We start from the raw sequence: 24,198 nt of genomic DNA, 5'->3' as shown, positions 1-24,198 counted from the left end.
GAAACTGTTCTACAATAGTTGGTGATGAAAATAAATGATGTTCAATAAGATGTGCTTGTGTTTAATAACTGCTTATTCAGTTAAACATGAATTTTGAACTGTATGGCCACATAAACTCGAAACAGCGATTCCATACTTGATTTTGATGTACATACATGCAGAAAATGCTGCTTTGCAAAGCCAAGTTCACAGAGCCCTGACAGTGTGTCAAACATAAAGTTTTGTTGCCCATGTAAACATACTCTAATACGATTCTAACATGATTAATACAATACTATGATTATTAGTCTACCGTGTAAACTGCGATTTTTGATTAACTTGATGCGACTAAAGTCATAACTGAACAGAAATAGAATTAAGACGTGGAGCATGCTAGTGGCATTACTGAAGTAAACAGCGCAATCAAACTATTAGTCATGTAACACTTTTCACTATATTTTTAAATCTTAAAGAATTGGCAGCTCCCAACCTAACTCTGAGAATAGATTAGTGACAATATTTTTTATTGTGCGATGAGTCTCGCGTTAGCGCCGATAACGGCCCACCACTACTTTTTATATACTCTGGCTTCATGTAGAATTAAAGATTATCATGCAATGTTGGGTGTAATTAGTTACAAAGTTATTGGATTACTTTTCCATGTAAGGGATTACTTTTCATGTTCAGGTCAGCGAGGTTACCTAAAATTTGTGTCTGCTTTAATTACTGTACATATTAAACGATATGAGTTGAGTGAGCAATTCAACAGTATCAAACTCAGTTCCTGGAGGTCCGCAGCCCTGCACAGTTTAATTCCAAACCCTAATTAAACACACTTGATCAAACTAATTGAGCCCTTCGGGCTTGTTTGAAACCACAGGTGTGTTGAAGAATGGTTGGAGTCCTCCAGGAACTGAGTTTGACACCTGACATGAGGTATAATTTCACAGAAATCGAACCATAGTACTTCAAAAAAGAAGATTAGCTTTGTCCAGCACTTTCACCTGCTAAAAAAAACCATGAATAAAATCATTTGTAATTGTATGATGTGTATGGAATAGGGTCATTTCTTTTGTTTATTATTCTTTGCGTTACATTTTTAATTAAGCTAAAAGGTTCCATTTGACTCAAATCTATGCGTTGAAATTTAAATAAATAGTGTTGAGGCAAGTTGTTAAATACTAACAATTAAGTTTCTTTTCAAAGTAATTGGAAAAGTAACTAAAATACATTTTTAATGTAATTAGTAATGAATTATTTTTTTTTTTAAAGGTAACACCCAACAGTCTCAACATATGATATATAGGCAATTCTGGTTCTAAAGAAAAATCATTATTGATCAACTTTTTTCTCTCTCTCACAACAATTGATTCCTCCAGGATGTGCAAAAAAAAAAAAAAAAAAAAGTACAATATGATAACATTTATTGTGTTGAATGTTCAGCAAATATGAATTAAAGCAAGTAAACATTCTGAAAATTGATCAGAGTTGTCAAGTCTGCCTATGGACAACTTATTTGAGTTTGTGGCTTGTGCCATATTACACATACATGTATACAACCCCAAATCAAAAAAAGTTGGGACATTATGGGACAAAATAGTCATTACTAAATGTAATTTGACTTGAATTTCATTGCAAACAATACAACAAACATAGTTTTTTAAAACATACACGTATTTCATGTTTAGGGACTGAAGACGGCAAATGATAAAGTGTTTCAGGTGTAATTTTGTCCCATTCTTCTTGCAAACAAGTCTTAAAGTGGGCTCTTCGTTGTTGCATTTTGTGCTTCAAAATGCTCCAAACATTCTCTATTAGAGAAAGGTCAGGACTGCAGGCAGGCCAGTCAAGTATCTATAAATTTCTTCCTCTGCAGCCAGGACTTTGTAATGTGTGCAGAACATGGTTTTGCATTGTCTTGTTGAAATATGCACATTTCAGCAGTCTGGAAAACAGTCTGGATGATCTTTTTCTACTTTGGTCCAGAGCACACAGCGTCCATTTCTCCCAATACTATTGATAATAATTCAATGTTTATTTTTTATTATATCACATTATCTATTTTATCATAATACATATTGTATTTTTTGTAATGTTTTAGTTAAACTGCAATAACTAAATTAATCAGAACTTCTGAATCTTAGCAAAACTACCAAATCTATTATTTTGTTTAATGAGGTAGAAGATGGTTCATCATTTTAATGTTGTCAAGTCTGCAGGGTTCAGGTTTGTCTGAAGTGGGTGAGCACATGTACAATCACAGACACACATTTTGATGACTCCCTTTGTCTGATTCTGAGAAATAAGCTGTATGGGGGTTGCCTGAAGGATGTGACATGGTCTTTAAAACTACACAATATTATTAGGTTGTGACAAAAGAGATGTTTTGAAAAATGTCTGTGTAGGAATTTAAAAAAAAAAAATTCTAAAAAAATTTACTAACACCAATGTGACTGCAGACTGTAAATGAGTGCATTGTATTTAAGCTGTAAAAGTGGACCAAGAAAAAAAACAAATGAAATATTTAAAATGCCATTGTTATGGTATTACATTGTGCGGGAGATTGTTAAAAATGTATTTGAAAAAAAAAAAAAAAGTATCCACAGCCTTTGCTCCGTACGTTGAACAAAAATAGGTGTACCAAGCTTGTAGCATCAATTTTTTATTTTTTGTAAATGTGAGGCAGTTATAGGTGCCAAACATGCTTATGTGCCATCTGCAGCTTCTCAAGTTCCATTAGGTTGGATGGGGAGAGGTAGTGGACAGATATTTTCAGATGTCTCCAGAGATACTCAATCAAGTTCAATTCTGGGATCTGGCTAGACCAGTCAAGAAAATTCTTATAGTTATCATATAGCCACTACTTTGTGAGTTTTCTGCCTTTATTCATTTATTCATTTTCTTTTCGGCTTAGTCCTTTTATTAATGTGGGGTCGCCACGGCGGAATGAATGCCAACTGATCCAGCACGTTTTTACGCAGCGGATGCCCTTCCAGCCACAACCCATCTCTGGGAAACATCCACACATACTCATCCACACTCATACACTACGGACAATTTAGCTTACCCAATTCACCTGTGCTTTCTGCTAGGATAACTATATCAAATTTTCATCATCATGAAATCTGTGATTATTCGCAATCCGCAAATTCAAAGAAAATCCAATAACAATGTGATAAGCTCATCACTAAAGCAGGGGTGACCAACCCTTTCCTGTAGATCAACCTTCATGCAGAGTTCAGCTGCAACCTTGATGAAACACACCTGGCTTTAATCATCAAGTGCACCTTCAGATTCCACTTTGGTTTGATTAGGGTTGCAGCTGAACTCTGCTGGTAGACCTCCGCAACCTCTTTTGGCTTTTATAGAAGGCTTTATGCCATTTTGTCAAAAAAAAAAAAAAAAGGATCTCTGTGAGGTAGTTTTCCCCAAGTGTTTTTAAATCAAATACCTTGAATAGGAAATTAAACACCACCTGTGAAAACACACACACACAAAAACAAAAAAAATAATAAAACAAATACAACAAATTCATAATGCATGTTAATGTTGTTCATCACAAAACTACCTTGAGCTGCTAATTTTCTTTGTTGTTTGTTCATTTCAGATACAAAACTTTGTAGAATGTCATGTTGCATTTATTATGCATCGTTTTAACAAAATTGTGAAGATGAAAACCTTGTTCATTTGCCACTATACTTTCAATTCGCTTTATGAAATTTTCATATAATTACATCTCTAGTGTGCTAGGGTCATTGTCCTGTTGAAAGATGTGCCCAATGAGGTCCAGAGTGCTCTGCAGCAGGTTTTTATTAAGGATGTCTCAGCTGCATTCATCTTTCCTTCAATTATGACTAGTCTCTCCTGATGCTAAAAAACATGCTCACAGCATGCTTCACTGTAGGCATGTATGAGTCAGGTAATGAGCAGCTCCTGGTTTCCTCCAAACAAAGTCTTCATTCTTTGTTTAATCAAACAAGATAATTTTGTTTCTCTTGGTCTGAGAGTCATTCGGTCCTTCTCAAGACTCTCACTCTGACAGCAGCCAAACTCCAGGTGGGCTGTCATATACAGTAGTTTGGCCACTCTACCAAACAGACCTGAATGGTGTTACAGAGTTGGTTGTTCTTCTGGAAGGTTCTCCTCTTTCCACAGAGAAACATTGGAGCTCTTTCAGAGTGACCATCGGTTTCATGGTCACCTCAAAGCCCTTCTGCCCACTCACTCGGTTTGGTCAGGTGGCCAGCTACATGATGAGGCCTGGAGGCTCAAAACGTCTTCTCTGCAGGAAGGTAGATCTCCAGGAACAGGATTGGGCACCCCTGTTGTAAGACAACTCAGCTGTTTCTCATGCATTCTTCAGCAATTTTGTATCCTCGTGTTGTGTATTGTCATCATCTACTGCCAAAGTTTAGTTCCAAAACTCAAGACCGCAAAAACGAAGGACGCGTGAAAGTTCCCAGATGTGTTCTTGGTATCAAGGATGCGTGGAAGCAGACTTGAGCATTGAACTCACTCAAGAAGGTTCTAGCAAAAGCTGTAAATACTTGAGTTTTTTTTCATGTATTAACCTTTCTGTCATGTTCGGGTCAAATATGACTTGTATATTGACTTGAAATATTGTGTTTCACATAATAACATAACTATTTTACGTTTTATCGGTTTGGCTAATTCGAACAAGTTCATAAGTTAGTAATTCTTACAAATCTCTTTCTTTCTTTCAGTCAATCTCCATTCAACAAATCTTTATAGCAGCAGGAGCACTAATGTATTTTAATTTCTCCATTGTTCATTTTGTAAACCTTTTCAGTGCCTATTTGTGTTTCCACTGCAGTTATTTTGTCTAATTCTATTAATTGATGTTAAACACTACTTTGAGTCATTGTTCTCAGCTAAAGAATGTTGAATAAAAGTTTGGTAGTGAAAATTATTTTTGTGCTAATGTAGGAGCAGTTAAAACCGCCTGGTCAATTTTGACCGGAACACTAAACCAAGGGGTGGGATGGGAACACGACAGGAGGGTTATGAAATTTGCAAAGATTTCAAATAAACTTTTTTTTTTCAACAACATGATTATGAATACTGTTTGTAATAATTAAATTAATCCATTTTAGAATAAAGCCATAACATAACTGTACAAAAACATTCAGGATGTGCTGTACTTTAATGAACTTGTGCCTAATGTCTTACTGACAATTTGTTAGTCACAAAAAGGTATAAAAAAAAAAAGAATACATGCATATACACACACTCATTTTTTATTCAATTATGCATTATAGTGACATTTTAAGAACTAATCTTCGCTGGATCAGCTTGTCGAATGGTGATCATTGCCACACTTTTTTGATGCTATTTCCTACAATTTTGTCAAAGTGCTTACCAAACTATTTACTACAAAGTATTTATTTACAAATTTGGATTTAAACTAAGTTAATCCATTTTTATAGATATTGTAACGAGATTAGCATTTTAAAAAATGAATATGAAAAAAGCACTTTTTAAATACAAATGTATTATCCATCATTTAAAAAAAAAAAAATCTGGTAAAACTTATTATGAAATAAAACTGCAGCCTATAAGCAAAAAACTGGCCAGCTCCATTCAACTTTCCTAAGTTACAATTTGGACACTTGAATAATTCAATTTAATTTGTCTTGAAGCCTTCTTCTATCATTAAGTTTCACAATTTCTGATGATATAGCAGTCAAAAATGGGATAAATGAGCTCATGATGGGGTCAAAATCTGGACTTTGTCAGTGGTGGGTCTTTCAAACCACCCGAACCCCCCTGGCTACAAGTCAAATATATTATATTATATTATATTATATTATATTATATTATATTATATTATATTATATTATATTACCAAATAAACAAATAGCACTTTGGATGACTAACTCAGGTTAAGAGTGCATCAGAGATATTTATGAATGGCAGTGAAAACAAGACTGCAAATGTATACATGTCATTCATACAGCACACATGCATAATATATAGAATAATCTTTATTTTGCATTTATATTTTGCAAATGGTAGAGTAGCATATGATTCTAAATGAAGCCAATTAGTTCATCCTGCACTTTGGTCTAAGAAACTTTTCAAAACTTTGACATTCACAAACTGCTAAACTACACTTGATAAGTAATATAACAGCATAATAATGGCATTTTAAGTTACTTCAAAGAGCTTTGCTAGGCATGAAAAATTAAGATAAACTGTGCGTAAATAGACAAAAGTTTACCTTTGCTTACTCCACTTGGTCACCTGTGTAAACTTGAGACTTGGTTCATTCAGGAAAAACAAAACATAAAAAAATAAAAAATAAATAAACAACAGTAGTTCTGAGTTATAATGCAGTCTATACCTTTAATGTAGCTTGTGATAAAAAAAGTGATCAGTTTTGTGAGCTACTGAAGGACAATTGTGTTATAATAATAATAATAATAATAATAATAGTAATAATAAATAAAAATAGTATTAAGAGCAACCTCTTTAGTGTCCACAACTATATTTCTGAATGCTTAGTGAGTCTTGCTGCATACCATATAATCATAGCTAAAAATGGACCGATTTCTCAATAAATGTCTAAAAATAGCTCTGAGACATCCTGACAACATTCATCTCAGCTGTTATGAGATTGTAAGGAAGAGCTATTTTTAGAAGTGATAGTGGTGGGAGTTGCATAACTCTTTTACAGTATCAGAGAAGCATCAGGTCTTGCCCATAGACTGAGAGCAGGCTGATATAATCTATAAGGCCTCTCTTTCTGTCTTAAATCTTTATAGTTTTCATCCAAGCAAAGTGGAATACCCCAATATAACTAAAAAGGATTTAGAGCAGAGATGCCCAAAAAGGGCTCGTGGGCCAAAGCTGGCCTGTTGTAACTACCATCCCATCTGAGAAAGGAGTCTGAATGCTTTTATTTTAGTTTTTAAAAAAAAAATCACTTTTGTTTGTTTGTTTGTTTTTTTGCTGAGCAACAAAAAGGCCAACTAAAATTAAATGTTTCATTTATGTGTTAATTGTAAATACGTAAATAAATACTTTGTAAAAATGTAAATACTGTCATTCGACAGTGCATAAGAGAACAATGCATAAGACATCTGCGAGCAAATATAGACAAAATCAGGTGCAGTTTGACTAGTGTGACTCCATTCTGTTAGAAATTAGATTGTTTTTCCTGTAATAAGTTTATTATGTAAAAAAAAAAGTTAATACAAAGGAATGTTTTTAAGCTATTTTTATATATTATTTATTAATTGGGAAGTACCCATGCCAGATATTTACATTCGGTCCTCTAGTCTCAGTCTAGTTTGGTTTTTGGCCCTTTATAAGAAAAAGTTTGGGCACCCCTTATTTAGAGAATCTTGGAGAAAACACAACTTACCTCAGGTTAAAACAAACCCCAATTAAATCCAGTGATGCATGTAGTCAACTAGTCAAGAGTTTTAGATTTCACAGAGCCCTGTGATCGTTCTTGTGGAAGGGACCCCCACTATAAAAACCAAGAATTGAAAAGAAAGAAAAAATATTATATTTTCTGGAATACCAAATTTATTCAACCAAAAACATTACAAAAGTATCTGAAATGTTACTTTGAAAATATTTATAGTTTTTATTCTCTTTTTTCGCATTACAGCATTTAATTAATTTGTATATTAATTAATTTTCATATTTATATTTGAATCAGTTTTACAATTTGTGATAATCTAATATGAATTTGTTTGTTTTAATCCTTTTTTTTTTGGATCTTAAATAAAAATATAGATATTACATTTGATCCTAATGTTTCCCTCGGATTTTCATTAATAATTATTTAAATTTTATTTTGGTTTTACCTTTAAATCTACGCTCTCAAACATGGACCACACTGGCACTTTAAAGCAGACCCCTGGGGTCACCTGACATCGGTTTGAAAATACCAGTCGACAGAATTTTCCGGTCTCGACAAATGTATGCATTCTCTGCCAAAACATATCAATAGGTTTTTAGTTTTTAGTCTCCCTCAGTGTGTGTATGTGTCTATCTTTGTATGTAGCCAATTTTTTCTTAACGCTTTTTTAAAGAATTGTAAAAATCTGGTGAACAACATATTTTGAATAATTAAAAACAATAAGCGCTTAAAATAACGTGTGACTTCAAATAACAGTATCACATCTGCTGAAGAAGGCTCGAGTGCTCGGAGTTAGCAGTGAGAGTTTGTGATTGCCTGACTGAAATGTCACTCACAGCGCGTGGATAAAACAGGAAAAAAAGAGAAAAAAATAGTTACAAGATGGCGACCAACAACTGCCTGAACACTGGAAAACAATAGAGACAGCGCAGTAGGGCAGAGTTTATTTCTTAACCCTTTGCTTTTTTGTTTTCGTGTCGCGTTAAACCAGCGGACGGTAGTCGGTTGTGTCTACTTCAAGACTTTTTGAACAGAATCTAAAGAAAGAGAGTTTACAGTGCTTTGTTTGAGGACTAGTTAGCACATAGGCTAAGCTACATCCGTAGCTGTAATGTAACTGAGGATCAGCTGTTAGCCGCACTGCTACTTTAAAAGTTACTTTTACTACTAAAACTCACTCGTAACTGCCGAAGTTATTTTGTGCTGGAAGGATGTAATGTGTACGCTTTTACCCACCACTTTCTAACACTTCGTCGGTGTTTTTTTTTTAGAAATCAACTACGTCTTTGTCAAACTTCAACTGTGAGTCGGAAAAACACGCGTTTATTTTTTGTTGTTATTGTTAAAAGGTTTTGCTTTAAGAAAGACAGCCCGATTAGACGAAATGTTGCGCATTTATCTATGTAAACTTAAAAGTTAAAGATAAACCGGGTTGAAGTTTCTGAAAGGGATTCCTTAAGTAACGTTAACTGTTAAAAGTTTTGAACCCTCTCAACTTTCCTCTGATATTAACGTTATATCGAGTCGAAAGAAATGTAACGTTTAAGATGAATAACTTAATATCTTTAGTTGACGTTTTCATTCATAAAAGGATAGTGTTAATTTCGTTCTGGTTGTCAGGACCCGGGTCTAGTTAGATAAGGGGATTGTTCTGTGATTTTTGTGTTTGTTTATGTGTGTGTGTGTACGCGCGTCGTCTTATCGTTTAGTTAAAAGGAAACTTTAGTCAAAGTTGTGATTTTAACAATATATATATGTATATTTGAGCGCTCACATCTGAACAATGTGCCATTTATTTTGTTATATAAAGAGGTAGAAAGTGAATAATGGAGGCAGTTGAGTGTGTTTTGTAAAGACGCGCACGCTCGCACACGCACCGTAACAGCACGATTAGTCTCGAGTTGTGCTGGTATCCGGAGACTCGAGAGTGAGTTTTTAACCCGCTGTTTTTCTGGATGATGGCGGATTTTGTGGTGCCGCGGCATAGTGCCGTCATGGAACGCTTGCGGCGGCGGATTGAGCTTTTCCGGCGGCATCACACCGGCTGCGAGAACCGCTATGATAACACGGCTATGGAGCGGCTGGAGATGGAGAGGCAGCAGACCATCGCGCTGCAGCAGCGCTTCCTGCAGACCAAGGCCAAGCGCTCCAACAAACACAGGCAGCCGCCGGCGGCAGCAGCGGCGAGCGCGGACCCGGTCGGGCAGAGGGGGGCGAGCGGCGGGGGCGGCAGCGCGGAGATAGCGGACGGAGGGAGTGGGACGCCCGGCGAGCAGAGCAGGAACAGCACGCTGATTGCGGTGAGTCCATGCCACAGATCACGATTCTACTTCTAATCTGATGACTAACAAACTGTAGGTTCAAACCTCACATCCTAATTTATAAACTGACCTTCAAGCTTACTTGAGTAGATATTAAACCTGTAAGATGTTGATTGGCACCCATTCGAACACAAACAGCGAAGCACTAATAAAACTGCTAATCTGTAAAAGCTAAAAATGCAGTACGGTAATTGAACGCACGTGCTAATCTGGGAGCATCGCTAACTTCTGCAATCTGCAGGTGTGTTTAAGCCGCTGCATCAGCACCAGCCCTGAGATCATGTGACCGTGACACGAGCACGCGTCCAGCACATGTCACATGAGCTCCGCGTTGCTCACTGTGTGCCACAGATGTTTTGAGACAGGGCATCATTGATCACCTCATGGCTATGTTTGTGTTTTGGAGAGTGCATTGCATGACTGCACTTTCCATAACCCAAATGACAACTTATTATTTCAAAACAACTCTGTTTCTAGTATTTTTCTGAATATGTTGCGCATGTCCACTTTTACAGACATCCTCAAATACACCCGTGTGAATGCCATTATGTTAGAGACAACTAAAGAATTAACCAGGAAATCACTTCTTATAAAGACTTTTAAAAATAGAATGTTTTGCCCTGTTTGCAACAGGACTTGATTACAGTCTGATGCTTCCCAATGGCTGACCATTGGCTTGACATGTCCTGGCCTTTACCAGCCTTTATTCCAATTCAAACCCACAGTGTTTACCGTAGTTTTGTGGCCTTCAATTCAACAATGAAAGCTGGTGTTCTCTGTATCACTTTGTGTTGCCTCCTTTTGTGTTCAAATGCAAAGTATGTAAGAATTTTTTTGCAATGATGAGTCGAAAGATCAAACCCATACGTAAACTTCCCTATAGACCCTCTTCTCAGAGAAATCAGGAAAGAATGTTTCAGCCTCCTCTACGTGTGATTCAACTGACCAAAAAGCATTTTAATACTAGGTGTGAACAGGGCCTATGTGATGTCATCATCGCAGCTTAAGCAAGATCAACATTTTAATACACTTGGGCTTTTAAAACATGGCCCCCTGTGAATTTATTATTTATTTTCCCCCTTTTTGTTTCTGCATAGAAATTGCAACAGTGCTATTAACTAAAACAGTGGCACAGAGAGCAGTGGATAGTGTTGAAACCAGGGATGGTTTTACAGCAACAATTAGGCTTTTGAAACTGACAGCATGTAATATTTAACAAGTAAGGAGACTTCCATAGAAGCTCTTTTAGTGCATGCGTTCGCTTACTTTCCATGTTAAATTTCAGTTTTTTCTGAATATTTATTTTCAGTCCGTTAAAGAGACCAAGAAATCAAAACTTACCATATGATTTTGTTAGCGCACATTGTTAGTATTGTGGTAAACAATTAATTTGTAAACATTATTAGGAAAAAAATGCCCTTCTAATCTTTCATGGAAATCCGAAAATGCACTCCTGTTTTTTTTATTTATTTATTTTTTTTATTAAATTGTCAGATTATATGCATCTTAGGAATTGGGCATGGCTGACATTTCTAATCACGCTGGTCCAACTGTCAGCTTTGACATCAAACAAAAATAGTGAGGGGGAGGTGTCTGAGGTTTTAATAACTCCCTTCAAACCATTTTCTCCATCTTTTGGAATTAAATGCCTACTTTACTATATCCAATCAGCTCACAGTAAAAAGAAGAAGCCACACCCACTGCTTTCTCATTTAATATTCTGCTTCTCTAGGAACTGCGTCACAATTAGAGCTGGGCGATATGGCAAAAAAAATTATCACGATAATTTTTTTCATATCAGTCGATATCGATATTTATCTTGATAAATGTAAAATCTTTATATCTATCAAAGATATAAGATTTTCAGCATGCCAATGGCTTTGTGCAGCTAGTTTAACACATTTAGTGAAATGTTTTAGCTGTCTGACAATATAAATAATAAAATAATAAACAAAAGAACAATCTTTATTCAGCATTTACTGTTCAAGTTTTCAAGAACCAAAGACATTACCTACAAGTTATTGAAAACCCCGGTTTGGAACAATGTGAGTCAAAGGTCACATAATTTTCAGTTTTGGATGAACTCTCCTTTTAATGGTGAGTATGGTGAATTTAGGGTGAAATATACTTTAATGTATTTATCTATTGATTGTTAATAACGCTTTTATCGACAGACCTTATCGATGACTGATTAAGCATGGACATGTAAAGGTTTAGTTATGCTTTGCGCTTTGAGACGCATCCACGCATTACATCATCAAGTGTGTGCAATTTACCTATGCTGTCACCCTCTTGACATCCCATATTGTGGGATGCATAAACCCTTGTTATGCGCATATATCCGATATATCTGCGCGTGTTTTAACCAAATTTGTCTGACAGACTAGCACGAATAGCAGACTCTCAATTTATAAATCGCGCATCACAACGAAAACATGCGGGGAGCCAGCCGGGGAGCCTTTACATTTACACATCGAGGTTCTGAGCTCCATCCGAGTTTATTCTTCCGAGGTAAGCCAAGAAATCTATCAATGCAGCGAAAAGACTGTCCAGTTCATGCTGCTCAGACCGCGCGTAGTTAATGAATTAAAATGAAACCGTGAAAATAGTTTGATGGACTGTTTTGGCGCTAAAGCATATAGCTTCGCTTCGTGGAAAAGGATTTAAAGGATTTAATTATTGATCCACTGCTGTTGTAAACGTCTGTCATTTTTGCTGCATTTTTAATGTCATTTTTTTAAAGATTATGTCTTAAACATCTGATTTCATCTCTGTGATTACGTCCTTTAAATATGTAGCCTAAAGGCTGGTTCTTTTACCGTCAATGAGAGACAATAGTAGTATTACAGATTTCAAAACAAATATTTTAATATTAACCCATAAGAACCCACTGTGACGCGGGTGTCACAAACAATTGTGATCATCTGAAAAGGTCTTTTTAAAAGCATTATTCCTCATTTTTAACTCGGGAAGTCTCAAAGTGACGTATAAGTAACATCCAGGTTCAGTCACGTAAGAATGTGTGCATTTTTGTTGTCATGGCAACATGTCCAAAATGGTGGACTGTGTAGGGAGCACATGTTGCACTGTCAGCAATTTTTAAAGAGATCTGTTTTTATTACTAAAGGTATGTTTTGACCCATTTAACTATTCTAAAGTTTTAATAACACATCCTAGATTACATTTACCGTGATTTTAATACATTTCTTGAACAAACTGATATAAATGAAGGTACGAAGATATTGTAGTGACATATGTCACATCGAGCTGTTAACCTTAAAACAGTTGGTGGAATTTTGATGTGACGTATTTGTCACATTAAAAAAAATAGTAACAAACTGCTCAATAATTTAGCTGAATAAACTATTTTAGTGTTCAATATTTTCTACTGCTCATTGCAAAGCATATATTAACAAAAAATTAATAATGTCACATTAATTATATCGTTAATGAAATGTATTTTGAAACTATTTTATAACTATAAGCTGTAACAAGATGTTTATATCATATGTTGGTCTTATTTTAAGGTTGTAAAATTGAAGTGAGAATAACATGATTAGATTCAGGAAAGAATTTGATGTTCAGAATGCACTAAAGTTTATCCACAGAGATGACAGTGAGTATGAGGGATGTGACAGTGACTTGAATAAAGACATTGATGATCCTGATTACACTTTAAGTAAAAAAAAGACATGGAGGATGGTGAATCAAGTGGATCTTATTTAGACATTAGCAGATCAAGTGATCTAGATTCAGAAGCTGCACAGCCAAACATAAACTCTGGCCAGCAAGGGCAACTAAATTTTTTCTTGTAGAAAGTTGAAACCCCCGGGTGCACATTCAAATGACTAAGTGCCAAAACTCCAGACTATCTTCACACACCACTGGAGTATTTCAAAAAGTTAATAACAGTAAAAATGTTCGCGTTGCTGAAGGAAAAAACGCATTTGTACAGTGTGCAACAATCTGGAACTCAAAAAAATTGTTAACTCCACTGTTAAAGAATCGTAAATACTGGTTGGGAGCTATCTGCGTATTGGTCTAAGACAAAATGCCAGGAAATCGTGCATACTGAGAAAATGACACAAGGTGTTCCATGGTGGCTGACAACATGTGCAGGTTTAACATGTTAACCTTCAGTGTGAGGTAGTTCATTCATTTATTCATTTTATTTTGGCTTAGTCCCTTTATTAATCAAGGGTTACCACATAGGAATGAACCGCTAACTTATCCAGCATATGTTTTACTTAGCTGATGACCTTCCAGCCACAACCCAGCTCTGGGAAACACCCATACACACTTGCATTCATACACTCATACACTAAGGCCAATTTAGCTTATTCAATTCACCTTTACCACATGTCTTTGGACTGTGGGGGAAACCGGAGCACCTGAAGGAAACCACTGCGAACATGGGTAGAACATGCAAACTCCACACAGAAATGCCAACTGACTCAGCCAGGACTCAAACCAGTGACCTTATTGCTGTGAGGCAAAAGTGCTACCCACTGAGCCAGTGTCGCTGTGAGGTAGTTATTTATTTTTATTTAGTTCACACATTTTCAAGTTGTGAAAACAATACACAAATAACCATACCAAAAAAGGTTGAATTTTGATGTTTCGAAAGAATTGTTGCAAAATGTATTGGTCACAGTTATGGGGCTTTAAAACATGTTGGGGAAAAGCAAATAAACTGAAAAAAAAATGTTATGTAGTAGATAAAACTGACAAAATGTATTTTTTTCAATTGTGAAATAAATGCCCAATGTGACATATACGTAACATGAAAAATGTGTTATAAACGCCCAATGTGACATATATGTAACATTGCAGATCTTTCACAAAGAGGGGTTGTATTTCAAAAACAACTGCAGAAACATGTTATTAGTGGTCCATTTGGTCTGTATTATATGCCCCATAATTTTCCTATAAGGAAAAATCGGTCCGGGTTCTTATGGGTTAAAAAGAAAACATAAGCTTGACATCAAAAGATCCTATTATTGTCGTAACAAATAAATGATGCAGCCTGTAGTTTACAGCAAGCATTTATAGTTCATTGAGATGTGTTTGAGATTGTGTCCTCTGTCATGTCTTGCGTCTGTCTTTTCGGGGGGGGTTTTCTCGTAAGGCACGGCTTTCGAAAAGGATGACATGAGACTCTGCTGGGTAGCTGCATTGGTTTACTAACACTTGTTTAGGTCTGTAATTTCTTAGCATCCTTGATAAGGGTGGTCTTGTTTTACATGGTGAAACAGGTCGTGGTGTTGCCTGCTTTGGATGACACGATTCGTCTGCTCAGTTTGCGGTGCACGTTGCTCTGTTTTGTGTTGGACAGAGAATAACTAAGTAGCTCATGAAGTCTAGTGACGTTTCTTGTCAACAGTGTCTGTGATTCTGACCTTTTTTACCTTATTTCTTTCTTACTTAATTGCAACTAACTCTGATTGGCTGTAAACTTGTACGGCGTTCGGCATCTGGAAGGGCAGCCTGCAAAATGGTTGCGCAACGTTAGGCATAGTGCGAAAATATTATCGAGCAATTATCTGTCATTAAACTGTCATTATCGTTTTATCGAAAAATTTTATACTGTAATAATTATGGCTATCCAATTATCGCCCAGCCCTAGTCACAATACGAAAAAAATAACAGTCGCAGTTTCTGGTTCACGCACACTTTAAGGATGTGTATAATCTACTGTGTTTTAAAAATTAGCATTTCGTAAATACAATAACAGTAATAATTCCTTACATTTATATAGAGCTTTTCTGGACACTCAAAGCATTTTACACACAAATTTTGGGGGAATCCACCATCCACCCAACACCAAAGTGCAGCTGGATGACGCGATGGAAGCCATATTGCACCAGACCGCACAGCACACACCAGCTGATTGGCGGAGAGGAGAGACAGAGTGATCAAGCCAATTATAATATGGGTTGATTAGGAGGCCATGATGGACAGTGGGCAAATTTGGCTATGATGCCAGGGTTAAACCCCTACTCTTTTTCGAAGGACGTCCTGGGTTTTTTAATGACCCGAATTCCAGACATGCGAAAGACATCGCTCACTGAGCAGGATAGAATCCCCAATATTATACTGCGGCATTAAGACCCACACAAACCACAGGTAGAGCGCTAGGTTATGTAAATCTGATATAAACATGTAGAGCAGGGGTTTCAAACTCCCGGCCCGCGGGCCATTTGCGGCCCTCAGTGCAATATTTTGTGGCCCGCGCCGACCGCTGTACACTGACAGAATCAGCGGAGCGGGGAGAGAGAGCGCTCCCCGCTCCGCTGATTCTATCCGTACACAGCAGTCACTGGCATTCCCCGCCCACCGTGTAAACAAAGGGGCGGGGATGCCAGTGACGTCACCACGCACCCTGCCCCTTTGTTAGACGCTGTGACGGGCGGGAAGTGTTAGGAGGGAACTCGCGCCGGCCAGAACCAAGGTAAGCTGTTCCCGCCCCTGCCTATCTGCAGCCTGCCATCTACCTAGCTACAGCCTGCATCTTATATATATTATAGGTAGATACAGACTGATGTGACTGGAGTGGGGTGGGGGTGTTTTATTTATACATATATACGCCTTTTTTTAGGTGAGGGAATGGAAGTTTTGAGTGAATTCCCCCAAGCCATACTGAGGGTCTCAACTGCTTTCGCTCTAAAGCCAAATGTGGTTCAGATTTGTGAGAAGCGCTGTCAAGTCTCTGGCAGCAAGGAGTAGGCAAAAGATGCCATGTTCAGAAGAACTGTTCATAATCTTCACTCAATGTTCTATTAATGTTCAGGACACTTCATGTTCAGAAGAAATAATTAAAACTGTTAATAATGACATTTGAGGACTTTTTTTGTGTGAAATCCCTTATGCGGCCCAGCCTCACCTAGACTTTGCCTCCTGTGGCCCCCAGGTAAATTGAGTTTGAGACCCCTGATGTAGAGCATGCAGTTTGTCACTACCTAAATCGATCAACCTTTTTTTTGCCATCTCATACCAGTTTCTCATCAAATATTGACCAATCAAATGCTCTCTAGCATCCGATTTTTATTTTATTTTCTTGTCAGAAAAGCATAGTTCTGTCAGCAGTAGTAAATCTCCAGCCAAAAGCTAGAGGGTGATCTCATGCAAACTTTAAATTGAAAGTATAACCTATAAATGAACTTGGCTCATCATTTAATGTCATTAAATGTGAATTGTCTGCATAATTTCAGCTGTAGCAGCATTTACTAAGAGACATAGTTCATCCCGCAATCTACTGTCAGTTGCAAATGGATTATTTTTCAATTTCATTATGCAATTAAATAGTCTGTGATTTATTGTGTAGCTGCCTGTCAGTAGCTCTTTTCATCCAAAAATGTGAACTAGTTATATGCACAAAACTGGAATATTGCATAAAAGTTTTGCAAATAAAGCACAATTTCGATCAGTGAGGCAAATAGAACAAAATTGTCACTTCCTAACATCTAAATGATAAATGGAATTTGCTGCAGAAGGAGAAGCCACCATGTGTTTTTTTTTTATATAATACCTTACTTGCGCCGCAGAAAATGAAGGTAAACCCATGGTGCCATGAGTCTGCTCTTTTGGAGCACAGCTGCTCAACACAAAGTTGAACTTAATAGCTGAAAATAAACTCTAATGGTGGGAGTCAAGCCAAGAGAGAAAAATGATTTTAGCCAATCAGAGTCAGAATGTCATATCAGAGATTTTCATTCATTCGTAGTGTTTAAATTTAAATTAATAAAATAGTAATACCGGTTTATTTGAACATCATTACAGGAATTATTTAAAAACATAGATAATAACAGAGGTGCCCAAACTTTTTCTTATGAAGGGCCAAAAACCAAACTGGATTGAGGCCATAGTGGGCCGAACGTAAATATAGTTGTCATGGGTAATTTCCAAATTTATTTTAGAATATTTAAAAATAACCAGAAAAACATTGATTTATATTAATTAATACTTTTTTTAATAATATATAATTAATAATTAATTAATTAATTTGTAGCTCAGCAATGAAACATACAACCAAAAAGGGTTACGTCAAATTAGAAATGCCCATCTCTTTTAAAGGTATTTGCCCCAACCCTCTCCATCCTTCTCACACTCTTTTCAGATGGGATGGTGGGCCAAATAAAAGGTTACAATGGGCCAATTTTGGCCCACGGGCCCTACTTTGGGCATCTCTGGCTAATAAAGTCTTGTAAACAAGGTATTAAAATGACGTTAATTACATTAAAATGATAAAGTTATCTTCTGTCCCGTACTTTGAAGCAAGCCCTTTAGCTCTGGCATTGGTTGTCCATTATTTATTCACATTTTGTTTAAAAATCCAATTTTGATAATTTTTTTTAGCTGAGATATTAAACCCCCAGTTTTTGCAGTCAGTCAGAGCAAACATAAAATAATCCTGTTGAACTTTATGTATAAGAAGAGCAACAACTGAACAAGACTGACCGTGAGCTCACGTGCATCCTCTTTATTGCGGCAGAGCTACTGCCTGCCTCACCTCCTGTCTTTTCTGTGCGGCTCTATGTCAGATCCTAACACAAAAATAGTGATAGCCATTTGTAAAATACATTGCCTATCATATGCAAAGAAAGGCCATTAAAAAAAAAAATGCCTACAAAGGCACGCACTCAACATAGTTTGCAAGGGATTGCGCAATCTGATGTGAGGCACAGCTAGTTCTGCTTTACCTTGCTTCCAACACTGTAATTATATGAGAGATACGCAAAGCACAGCGATTTAAATAATAAAAATAATTGAAATCTTTTGAATCAAATGGAAATTGCATTTATAGCACAGATCAGTGCCCAAATATTAATTTTACTACTAGTATCGCATGATGGTAGGTGAGGATAATGATGCGTTTTTTGTGGTTACTCATTAATTTGCAGTTAGCTTGTTATTGCAATATTGCCGTTATTGCGACAGCCCTAGCCCAATGTACAGTAGTTTGACATTTGAAATGGATCAAATCTAAATCTTCAAAATTGTCAAGAATGGGGTGTTGTTCAATGATTTTAGGACAACTTTAATTGTTTTGAACCACTTCAAATATTGACTTCTAAACTTGCTGTATTTGCACATGTGTAAATGACATCATTAGCTATGTTTCCAACCACCTATTTTATGCATATTTTAGAGATGCATTTCAAAATGCAGTTGATGGAAATGCCAAGATGCGCGTAGATTTTGATGCGCATAAACTACGATGGAAACACTTTTACCGAACAAATTTCAGTATGCACATTAAAAAAAAAAGTCATTTTGATTTTGTTATAAGAGATCCTGCGGTGATAAAAATGTGTGCGAATGGACAAACCAGCAGGCTGAGCACATTGTAAAACATCTGAAATGTTGTTTTGGTCATTCTAAGTCGCCTTAACCATTTTAGTATTAGTGTTGTTATATTATAAATTTACCTCCAGAATCAAGAGCATCTGTGCTTTGCAACTCACACCTTCAAACAACACTGCACGTGTTCTCTGCGTGTCAGGATTGCCTTCTGAGGCGCAAGTCATTTATAAAATGAAGTAAAGATTCACGCAGCTTCTCCTACCTTAGCAAATTTTGTTTTTACTGTTGATATTTAGCGCCAGTTAATCAGAGAGTGTTGATTTTTGTTCTTGTTGGATGGAAACAGTTTTGTGCATAAAGTTAATTTGCATTATTGGATGGAAACATAGCTAGTGTGGTTCTGTGCATTGAGAGCACACAAGACCCTTTTCACCTGGTGATGTATATGGCTTTTTATTTATTTATTTATTTTTACTTTTTGCACACGGCTCTGCTTATGAAGATGTGCCTGATGTGAAGTCCCTTTAGCTTTTTTTTTTTGTTTTGTTTTGAGGAACAGCAATGCATATGGTTTGTCCAAAGCTTTTTAAGTATTTTTTATTGTATATGAAGTTTGCATTAAGCACACAGTTAGCTCGAATTTAAATACAATGTAGCCTAAATTCATCATTTAAAGAAGTGTGCTAAAAGCAAACATTTTCAAGAGTTTCCTCCAAACTTATCTACAACCTGTTCAGTTTATACTTAAATTAATTCACTTGAAATGTCTGTTACTGTTCCATCCACTCCAAAAAAAAAACCACTCAGTCCTTATGTATTTGTTAAGGATGTTTTTGAAATGCCAATGTTTTGTGTTTTAAAGAGCACTGAATATTTCATGGGGTGTGGAATGACATGTAGTATGAGTAAATGATGACTGAATTTTAATCTTGAACATAAAGTTATGAATTAACTCTAACCCTTAACGGCTGTTGACGTGAGATACTACATTCCATTCTTTTAACATTCTTTTCTTTTGTTAAGAAGAGGTGTGCTGTTAAGTCTAAAGTATCATTTGTCTGAAGTGTAAGCAAGGTGAATGTTGCTAAGACAGTGGTCCACTAGCTGGTGCAATGCATGTGTCCAATAGATCCACTGGGAGAACTATACAAGGTTATACATATTAACAGTGTATCTACCAAACTGAATGTATAGATCATTTGGTTTGGTGCATGTAATTAACAAATATTGAATTGGATATTGCTGGTTTGGTGTGCCGATGATTGAAGAGATGCTTAAAGACTTGCAAGAAGCACCTAGTGCAGTTTCTAACATGTTATTAAGTTGATGTAAATGTTACCACTTTATATCTAAACATTGTGATGAAGTGGAAGTAGTGACAGATCTATTCCATATCTGGTTAAGTTTGTTTCACATCACCAATTAAAGCATTTTTTTAATGTCTTCCTTACCTAACACACCTGATTCATATCATCAGCTTGTTAACAAAGTGATCCTTGCTTCAATCCTTGTGTGTCAAGTAGTGCCACAGTCACACTAAAGTTTGAGTGTGCGGAATTCTGTCGTACGGCACTGTGAAAAGGGGCGGGATTAAACAAGATGGTTAGATATAAAAAAAAAGTGAGGGATTGGTCCATTTTATTATTTTTTTTCTGTACAAAGAAGTTATGTTTTTATCTTATATTGGTCCCATGCAGTCATGTGATGCAATTTCGCAGGTCACCAAGCTTGAAGTTTGCTACGCCACGGACTATTAAACTTGTTGCACAAGCTTGCGTTTTCGGTCTGCTGCATTTGCATATGTATGAATGGAAGTCTATGAAGCAAAGTGCAGTGTTACCCCGGTTTAACATTGTTTCCCAATTCCAGTCCTCAGGATCCCCCACCCTGCACATCTTGTCTGTCTTTCTTAATTATCACACCTGATTTAGTTTGTTAGCTCGTTAACAGAGCGATCCATGCTCCGATCATTGTGTGTCAAAAAAGAGTGATCTAGGCCACGTCCAAAATCACCTATTACTATAGGTACTGCATTTGGCTCGAAAAACTTTAATCACAAAGTAACAAAACTTTCCATCTGGACCTTCTTCACGGTACTTGACACTTGTAAACACTTGCTCCAAGGATTCGCACAGCTCTTTGTCCCACCCACACTTATCAGCGCTACCAAGCTGACCAATCACAGAGCCTGCACTATGCGTCGTTGCGACGTGTATTTACATACAGGTTTGAGAGGTGTGTGTCAGCGTCTGCAACAGAGAGGGCTATGTGTCAACGCACAGGCTGCGCCAGAGCATAGACGTGCACTTGATGCAGAAGTATAAATCAACCTTAAAATCTAAGGACTTTGGGATGACATGGGTGAGCAATTAATAACATACTTTTTGGGTGAACTAACTTTAAGATGACTGAAGTCTATAATATGTCACCAGAATGATTATTTTATTTTATTTTTTTTGATTGAGAGAAAAATACATTCTGATTTAAACTAACACGGTTAAAGAAAAAGAAGAAACCTACATGGTAGGATCATTCACGTGTTCTATATAATCTATAATATTCTGTCTATATGAATACATCTTAGAAGGAAACCCACCCACATTAAATGACGTTTAGACTGCTTTTTTTTCATGAACATCTGCTCAGATAAAACAACTTTTTGCATCGTTGCATATGTTTTATACTTTAGCAGGACAGTTAGTTCAGGTGTAGTACTACAGTTTATTTTGTCTAGCCAAGTAGGTTATTTTTTGCGTATAGAGCAGTCAAACTAGTTTGGATTTCGTTTGGCATGAAGGCTGCAGTTTTAAAGCAGGTCTGTCAGAGTTTTGCCTCAGTAGTTTTGGGATAGTCATGCTGGTCTGATGATGCACAAGTGTTTAGGATGACTCAGGTCTGTTCACATTCACCCCTCCCCCCCCCCAGCTCGCCCACACTACTGACTCACTATTGTTCCCAATGGCCTCTGGACAGCTGGATGTGTTGGTGCGCTTTCACACTTTTCTACATCTACAGCACATTCGACCCCCTAAAATACAAGATGTTTGTGTGCCGTCTCAAACATATACCTCAGACATACAGCAGTGTTCTCAAAAATAGTTTATTCAAAATTATAATTTTGCCATATACTCACCCTCACATTCTTAGAAATACAATGAAATGATTAGCTTTTTTTAATGGAAGCCATAATATAAAGAAAGATTTTGTAACGGCACTAATTAATGATACTGTTTAATTTTTGGTCAGCTTAACCAACTACAGATCCCGCTGATACAGCTTTTTATAGATAAGCTCTTGGTTTTAGATGGCTATTGTTCTAGAAGGAAATCTTGAATGTAAGGCTTCTGTGAAAAACTGTAGTGCTGGTAGTTGTTTTCCCTTATTCACAGTATGACTCAACATGCTGCAACTCAATCTTCCACATTCAGCACTTGGCCTGCAACTAGCTTTTTACATCTTCTGACCAGGGCTAACCAAGACTCAAGAAAGAAATGCCAGAGAAAGTGTCAGAATCACCCTGGAGTGAGTAAAAAAATCCCCCTAGAGGTTTCCTAAATGTGAAGTTGAGAACCATTGGTTTAGATGCTGTAATGAACTGTAGTTGTCAGGTTTCTGTTTGCATCCGTGTAAGTTTAGGGTGTGTTCACACTTAGTGGCAGGTTTGGTTTGACTAAACACATTTTGCTGAAATTTGCTGTATATGTGCCATGTATGAAAGCTAATTAATAAAATGCTGAAAGAATTAAAAAACTTCTTGAACTAATATTAAATTTTAGATGAAGGATTATTTTCAAAATCAGTCAATATTTTGGTTGGTTATTGCTGACTGGACGAATAAACACAAATCCAGGCAATCGTTGAATCATTTGAAAATCAGATTTGGGCCAACTGAAAAAATAAATGAATCCAGTTATGTTAGGAATACAGAAATTGATTGTGCTTGCTGCCTTGCCATACACATCAAATCAAGTGGACTGAGAGCTCCGGTTTGGATTGACTTAAATCTAAAATGCAACACAGACCATAGGCATCTTTAAGCAAACTTAAAACATAATATGCAACCAGAAAATGGAACCAATACAATTTTACAGAGGCATTGGGAACATATCTCACTGCAGAAAATCTTCATTTATGAGTGTGACAGGAACTCCTGGATCTGCTTTGACGCATTATAGAAGATCTTTAAGAGTTTTTAATTGATAAAAGTGCCATCGTATGTTTAGTATACTATGAGCACATTTAGCCTAGCACACAACGTTTTGGATGTTCAATAAGTATATCATAAATTATATATCATAAAAGCCTGTTTTTGTTTTCTGTCTTTTTAAAAATGTCAAGGTGAATGCAGTGTACACAAGGACTGTATTAAAGATTTAATTTTATTTGAACTTTTTGTCTGTGCCAAAAGAACCTTACTAAAAACTTGTATGAATCAGTGAAAACCTAAACTCTCCCAACAAGTTCAGAAATTCTCTGGATGAAACCAGATATAGTAGAAGACCAAAAAGAAAATTTATGGAATGAAAAAGTGCAAATTCCTAAAACAATCGGTTACAACTAAAAATCAATAAATGCGAAATTACTTGCCTAAAATCCATCAATCAATTTGTAAAAGAAACATCCATAATGTAAAGATGTTATTAACAAATTGATCTTAAGGAATAAAATGTAAATACATTAACATATTACAGTGAGTACATTTACATGGACAACTGGTGGTAGTGGTGGTGGGGATGATTGTGAAGCGCTTTGGGTGTATGGCCATACACAATAAATGCGCTATATAAATACACATTACATTACATTATAATAATATGATTTTAATATGATTAAGACAATACTCTGATTAAGAGTCTACTATGTAAACAGGGAATATATATTTTTTATTTAATCTGATTAAGGTCATAATTAGTTCTGTCACGATTTCTATATTTTGTGGTATGATATTTAGCACTAAACTTTATTGCGACATACAATATTATTGTCAATTTAGGACCATTTTGACACTATAATAACGTCATAGTGCAAGTACACTCTTCCAAAGACCACATAATTTTTTTTATTCAAAAGAAATTTTAATTTAATGAGTCATTTTAACAATTTAATAATTAGACATTGGATTTAGATAGTGTAAACGTGTATCCTAAACAAATAGGTATTAATTATAGATTTTACAAATGTCCAATTAAAAAAAAAAAAAAA

The 24,198-nt window shown here is 36.2% G+C and overlaps 1 protein-coding gene and 1 long non-coding RNA gene across 4 annotated transcripts in view; one reads left to right on the top strand and one right to left on the bottom strand.

Annotated features, from left to right (window-relative positions):
- Positions 1–1,387: 1,387 nt before the first annotated feature.
- LOC141377494 (uncharacterized) lies at positions 1,388–7,560 on the bottom strand. Its single transcript, XR_015507350.1, has 3 exons — positions 7,367–7,560; positions 6,221–6,259; positions 1,388–4,301 (listed from the first exon to the last, which is right to left on the bottom strand). It is a non-coding gene; the product is annotated as an uncharacterized LOC141377494 (long non-coding RNA).
- A 685-nt stretch (positions 7,561–8,245) lies between these two features.
- The window catches only part of maml1 (mastermind-like transcriptional coactivator 1), a 41,963-nt gene continuing 26,010 nt past the window's right edge, over positions 8,246–24,198 (top strand). For all 3 annotated transcript variants that reach the window (XM_087281285.1, XM_087281284.1, XM_087281287.1), the window contains exon 1: positions 8,246–9,672. In XM_087281285.1, coding sequence (XP_087137411.1) covers positions 9,328–9,672 — 345 coding nt within the window. In that variant the 5' untranslated portion in view covers positions 8,246–9,327. The remainder of the gene's footprint in view (positions 9,673–24,198) is intronic.

This window comes from Danio rerio, chromosome 14 (genome assembly GCF_052040795.2).
Source record: "Danio rerio strain M-AB ecotype USA chromosome 14, GRCz13ab, whole genome shotgun sequence".
Lineage (NCBI taxonomy): Eukaryota > Metazoa > Chordata > Actinopteri > Cypriniformes > Danionidae > Danio > Danio rerio.
The sequence above is the reverse complement of the archived record's forward strand: the minus strand, read 5'-3'. Positions and strand labels throughout refer to the sequence as shown.